Source organism: Mandrillus leucophaeus, unplaced genomic scaffold (assembly GCF_000951045.1).
Source record: "Mandrillus leucophaeus isolate KB7577 unplaced genomic scaffold, Mleu.le_1.0 Scaffold1956, whole genome shotgun sequence".
Taxonomy (NCBI): Eukaryota; Metazoa; Chordata; class Mammalia; order Primates; family Cercopithecidae; genus Mandrillus; species Mandrillus leucophaeus.
In genome coordinates this window covers 87,707-94,566 of record NW_012101983.1, presented here as the reverse complement: position 1 = coordinate 94,566, position 6,860 = coordinate 87,707, and the positions used below count along the sequence as shown (strand labels likewise).

At 39.0% G+C, this 6,860-nt stretch overlaps 1 protein-coding gene across 1 annotated transcript in view; it reads left to right on the top strand.

Annotated features, from left to right (window-relative positions):
* Positions 1-6,860, top strand: part of LOC105538609 (F-box/LRR-repeat protein 17-like) — a gene marked incomplete at its 3' end in the record, with an annotated part of 37,760 nt that overhangs the window by 4,995 nt on the left and 25,905 nt on the right. Inside the window, exon 2 of the mRNA XM_011978502.1 lies at positions 5-202. Within this exon, the coding sequence (XP_011833892.1) occupies positions 5-202 (198 nt within the window). The remainder of the gene's footprint in view (positions 1-4; positions 203-6,860) is intronic.

The following is a 6,860-nucleotide window of genomic DNA, read 5'->3' as shown; positions in this document are numbered from 1 at the left end:
TCCCACCTCCGAAGGTGCCCCTACCGAAGCTGGCGGGGACGCTGTCCGAGCCGGGGGCACCGCCCCCTCGTCCGCCCAGCAGCAGCATGAATGTGGCGACGCGGACTGTCGGGAGCCCCCCGAAAACCCCTGCGACTGTCACAGGGAGCCGTCCCCCGAAACCCCAGACATCAACCAGCTGCCGCCGTCCATCCTGCTCAAGGTGGGTCTGGGCGAGAGGCGCAGGGATGCTCGCTTTCCCCCACCCTCGGCCCCCGCCTCTGAGGCTTTCTCTCTCCTCCCCCTAAACGCGGAGGAGGGGGGTTCCCTGACAGTCTAGGGACGTCCGAAGGGGAGACTGGGAAGCCAGTGGGGCCTCTGCGTATGACCTATTTTTTGAAGTAGGAGCACTTGGAGTCTACTGAATGTCTTTTAATAGCTTGACTCTGTAACCCACCATTCAGGGTTCAGCTATTATTAGAATCCCAACCCAATCGTTTAGAAACTTCGCAGGTATTCTGTGGAAAAGAAAAAAAAAATTAATCGGGAAATTTATACTTAGTGGGTAAAGGCTTTGCGTATTAGTATTTGAAGGTCTTCAAACATTACTTTTATGTTTGATGACTGGTAGTTAATGTCAAACAGTTATTATTGAGCATTTACCATAATCAGGCACTGCACCAGAACTTTATATGTATAATATCCCATTTATTCCTCCAGTTAAAGCTGCGAGATAAATACTGTTAATATCTTTATTTTATACTAGAAGAAACTGATTTCTCCGTGCTGTGGGCCACTGTTTACAGTAGTGAGTCAGGCAGAAGTGGCCTTTGCTCCTGTGGAGCTGAGTCTAGTGGGGCTTGAAGTGGTCGAATGACTTGTGCAAGGTCACATACAGAAAGTAAAGGGCAGATCTAGGTCTTGAATGAGGGAATTTAAGACCACCTGACTTAAAAACCCCTTTGTTTATGCTATGTTGTAATGCCCTTCTACAGTTTAGCCTTTGCGTAAAAGCATGCAGATTACCAGAGGTAAGCACAGATGTATTTTTTGTTGGGAAATGGGTGAGTAGAGGTAGGTGTCCTATATGAACTTTGTGTCATTTTCAACTATCAAGGATATTTTGCAGTTTTGTCAATGCTAGTGACAAACTTTAGTTACATAATAGAGTTTTTCTTAAGTTATTAACTTTTTTCCTCTTAGATCTGTCTTCTCCCACCCTACCCTATCTGGAGCTTAATAAATATAAACCATTTTCATTGTGGATGATACTAGAGACTATCCATAAATAATCTTGATAAGAATTTGGCTACTTTTACCGTTACTGAAGTAACTGTCAGTAATTACAATTGTTATTGTCACCAATATAGTTTCTGTGACTAGACTTTTTGCATATTTACAGTACTGTGTGTTTGGGTCTTTTTAACTGTGATATTAATGTTCTTGTGAATGATACAGCAAGAAGGTGGGAAAACTTACATTTCCTTGTGTCAAAATGTAATGATCTAATTCTTATGGAGGTCTACTTGTTGGAAGAGTAATTCCCTACTCTTTGTGTGCAGAGGTGCATTTTAGGACAAAGGGAACTTTCTTGAGTCCTTTAAATCACTGGATGATATGGATAAATAAAATATCAACAAATATTTGGTATAGCAATTTGCTCTCTTCTTATTTGGCAAATAAGACTGTTTCAAAATGAACCAAAACAAAGCCAGGTACCTTCTACTTTTTTACTTAAACCATTATTTCATGAGGTAAAAAACATTTTAATGCCAAGAAAAAAAAAGGGGGGACATGGGCTCATAATAAAGAGAAACTCTAATAGAATAAAATAAACTTATTCTATTAATACCGCATTGTTCTTTTTCATATTTTTTCCTGAGGATTGTTGAAAACTTTGTCTAAAGGACATATGGGAATTACCATGGACTTGCCCTATTGTGTGTATTTGGACATGTTATGTAGATTTCCATTCCTTGTATTAGAAAACTCTAATAAAGATTCTCTGTCTGAGTCTGATGGTCCTAGTGGTATTCAGCACGAAGTGAGTTGTACTATCTGGGATGAATTGAATTAGTGATTGTTCAGTGTCTGCCAACCCCAGTTTTTGAGTGCAGAGACTCTGGATTCATAGTCTTGTTGAATACTCTCTCTCCTTTAAGTGCAGTGCCTGGCATATAGTAGCACTCAGTAAATACTTACGAATGAATGTATGATCAGGTGTTTGGAGTCTGGACTCTGAGACTCAGGGTGAATATGCCACACCACGAAGAGATATTTCTAAGCAATGTCCATATTCTGACTGGAGTTACTGTTTGAGCCATGGTAGAGCCATGTGGTGGTGAAAGGGTTCTAGCTCTGCTGATAAGGACTGGAGTTGTTTGACTTGGAGCAGAGAAGACTTAAGGAGCTATGACCATTTTTCTTTTCTAATATTAGAAGGGTTGTTGCATAGAGAGGCACAAGTCCATCATCACTATTGGAAAACATTCTTAGAAATTACACCCTTTTCTCCTGGTAGTGAGTCAATAGCTATTATAATTGTATTGCTTTTGCTTCATCTTTTATGCTATGAAGTTACTATAGCTGTAAAAACAAACAAACAAAACAAACGAGGCAGGTAGAATTTGGGAGAGAAATGTGAGGATGTTTAAGAATTTAAAGGATTTTTTTTGGGAAAGCTACCATACTTGCCTTTTTTTTTTTTTTTTTTTTAACGGCGGAGGAGAAAAACTAAATGATGTGTTGCATCATAGACTGATTTTTGGCTCAATATCAGTAAGGATGTTTTTCTTTTGTGTAGGTTAATAAATATTACCTGCTTTAAAGCAGTCAAAAATGCATTTTAATAGTTTCTTTAAAAAGTTGTTTAGCTTTGCCAAAATATCCTATTTTATGCTTATTACCCACATCTTAAATTTCTTCACTTGGATAAACCAAATCTGGATTGAGTCAATGGCCTGTGGTTTATAACAACCATACCACTTTTACAAAAAAGGTAACAGCTAAAGTCAGGCATGTTTCAGACAAGATGCTACTTGGTTCCAGTGACCATGCCCTACATGTTGATTGTTAACTGACAAATTAGCCCTTTAAGACCGCATAGTCCTTTAACCTTAAAAATATGATCTAGGCCTCCTAAATTTTTATTTTCTCATTTATAAAATGAGGAAGACGGGCATAAAAATATTCACAAGAAATGTACTTTCACCTGTGGCTGCATGAAGAGTTTGGTGAATCCTTTCCACACACAAAAAAGTATAAAACTGGCAAAATTGCCCAAAACTATTTGAACTCTGGAAATCAACCAAAAGCAAAAAAAAACACGGAGAAACATTTATTCTTAGGAAAACTGTTAGAGCTTCAGGTAAGAATAGTGCAAGTCTACAGCATTCTCATGTAGGCTTCTAATGTGACCTCCTGTCCCAGCACTTTTGGCAAGAACTGTAGTTTGGAAAACCAGCAGCTTTGCTGCCAGTGAGTTGATTCAGTTTGGGGCAATGAATAAAAACCTTTGTCCATAAAATGTACTGAACTTGGTAGGGAAAAAGAAGGAAAAACCATATATTTGCTCCTTTAAGGTTGTAGTGCCAGTTGGGGTGAGTGGAAGACATTAAAAGGCAGACCCTGGAAATGAGAGAACCGTAAAGGGATGACCACTCCACATATCCTGGCATATTGTGGAACTATGCACATGTGTAGGGGAGACCTGAGGTTTTCTAACTGAGAGCAAGGGCCAAGGCAGATGAGAATTCTCTAAGCTTTGAATGTGCCCTTCTTAACCCACACACAGATTGAAGAGCAGGCTCAAGCTGTTTGAGCATATCTTTGGCATATTCATAGCTAAAAACTAAGCTATTCAGACATAGGATGACTCCCTAGAAAGCCAGGCTAAAATATGTATATGTGAATTAAAATCTGAACAGAGGTAGTCACACTGCCCAGAACACAGATTCCACAGTTTAGGGCTAGACATGCTAAAAGGCTTGGAAATATACAATTCTGCACTGGCGGCCAGGCGTGGTGGCTCACACCTGTAATCTCAGCTTGAACCTGCGAGGTAGAGATTGCAGTGAGCCGAGATCATGCCGCTGCACTCCAGCCTGGCAACAGGGTGAGACTCCGTCTCAAAAAAAAAAGAAAAAAAGAAAAAAATATATACGCTGGCTGTGTCATCCAAAATGTCCAGTTTCTAACAAAAAATTTTAAGACACGTAAAGAGACCCATACTGAGGGAAAAAGAAGGCAGTTAATAGAAACTGACTCTGAGTGAGCCTAGAGATTAGACTGAGCAAAGACTTCAAACTGCTATTATAAACATGGTAAAAGAAAGGAAACATTATTTAAATAATTACAGGAGAATATGATGACATTGACCCAACAAATTGGAAATCTCAATAAACAAATGTGAGCTTTAAAAAAAGTTTTATTCTTTTTGATGCTATTATAAATGGAAGTGCTTTCTTAATTTCATCTTCAGATGATTCATTGCTAGTATATAAAAATATTTGCAGCTGGGTGCGGTGGCTCATGCCTGTAATCCCAGCACTTTGGGAAGCCAAGGTGGGTGGATCACGAGGTCAGGAGATCGAGACTATCCTCGCTAACATGCTGAGACCCCATCTCTACTAAAAAAAATACAAAAAAATTAGCCGGGCGTGGTGGTGGGCGCCTGTAGTCCCAGCTACTTGGGAGACTGAGGCAGGAGAATGGCGTGAACCCGGGAAGCGGAGCTTGCAATGAGCCGAGATTGTGCCACTGCACTCCAGCCTGGGCGACAGAGTGAGACTCCGTAAAAAAAAAAAAAAAAAAAATTGCTTATTAGTTCTAACATTAATTTTTGTGTTTATTCTCTGGGATTTTCTCTATATAAGATCATGAAATCTGTGAATATAGGATGTTTTAATTCCAGTTCCCCAATCTGGATGCCTTTTATTTATATTCCATGTCTAATTGCCTTGGCCAGACTCTCCAGTACAGTGTTGCGTAGAAGTCATGATGCAGACATCCTTCTTTTGTTTCCAATTTTAGGGAAAAACTTTTAGTCTTTTACCATTAAGTTTAATGATTTAGGGGTTTTTGGTAGATGCTGTTTCTCAGGTTGAGGAAGTGTTCTTTTATTCCTATATTTCTGAATGTTTTAATCAAGAAAGGGTGTTGGATTTTGTCCAGTGCTTTTTCTTGAATCAATTGAAATGATCTTTTTTTTTAAACCTTTATTCTATTAATATGGTGTGTTACATGGGTTTTTTAAATATGTTGAACCATCCTTGCATTCCAAGGGATAAATCCTACTTGGTCATGGTGTATAACCCTTTTACTATACTGTGGATTTAGTTTCCTTATATTTTATTGAAGATTTTCACATCTGTATTCATAAGGGACATTGGTGTGTAGTTTTTTGAGATTTCTTTGCCTGGCTTTGGTATCAGAATATGCTGGCCTTATAGCATGAGTTAGGAAGTGTTATCCCATCCTCTCATTTTTTGGAAGAATTTAAGATAGATTGGTTTTCATTCTGATTTAAGCATATTACTAGTGAGGCTATCTGGTCCTTGTCTTTTCTTTGTTGTAAGTTTTTTGTTTTTTATTACATATTCCATCTTTTTACTTGCTGTACATCTATTCAGATTTTCTGTTTCTTTTGAGTCAGTTTTTATAGTTTATATTCTAGGAATTCGTCATCTATTTCATCAATTTGGCAGCACACAATTACAGTATTCTCTTATAATTGTGTACTTTTTGTAAGGTTGGTATTAATGTTCCCATTTTTATACATGATTTTAAAATTTGAATCTCTCTTTATTCTTAGTCTAGCGAAAGGTGTGTGTGTGTGTGTGTGTGTGTGTGTGTGTGTGCAGGGTCTCTGTCACCCAGGCTTGAGTGCAGTGATGTGATCATACCTTATAGCTATGTAAATGGAAGTGCAGCCTTAAACTCCTGGGCTCAAGTGGCTTTCCCTCCTCTCAGCCTCCTGAGTAGCTGGGTCCACAGGCATGCTGGTGCATGCCTGGTTAATTTCTTAAATAATTTTTGTAGGGACAGGGTCTTGCTGTGTTTTCCAGACTGATCTCAAACTCCTGGCTTCAAGCAGTCCTCCCACTTTGGCTTCCCAAAGTGCTGGGATTATAGGTGTGAACCATTGTGCTTGGCTTGGTCATGTTAAAGAATAAACTTTTGGTTTTGTTGATCATCTGTTATTTTTCTAGTCTATATTTCATTTGTATTAGCTCTATTTTTTCCCCTTGTTTCTCCTTGGTTTGTGTTGAGTTTTTTTAATAGTTTCTTAAGGTAGAAGTTTAGGTTGCCAATTCAAGATCTTTCTTCTTTTTATATGTGGTTACTTGTATCTGTATCCCATATATTTTGCTATATGTTTTTGTTTTCATTAATTTCAAATTATTTTCAATTTTCTTTATTAGTTCTTCTTACTTGTTGATTGTTAAATTTTCATGTATTTGTGAAATTTCCAGATTTCCTCCTGTTAGTGATTTCCCCTCCTCTTCCCTCCCCTCCCTTCTCCTCTTTTCTTTCATTTTTTGAAACAGAGTCTCTGTATCACCCAGGCTGGAGTGCAGTGGCGTGATCATGGCTCACTGCAACCTCTGCCTTCTGGGCTCAAGTAGTCCTCCCACCTCAACCTCTCTAGTACCTTGGATTACAGGTGTGCGTGCCACCACGCCCACCTAATTTTTGTATTTTTTTTGTAGAAATAAGAGTTTTGCCATGTTGCCCAGGCTGGTCTTAAACTCCTGGGTTCAAGTGATCTGTCTCCCTCGGCCTCCCAAAATGCTGGAATTATAGGCCTGAGCTGCCTGCCGTTCTGGCCTCTGTTACTGATGTTCAATTTCCTTTCATTGTCATTGGAAAAGATACTTTGT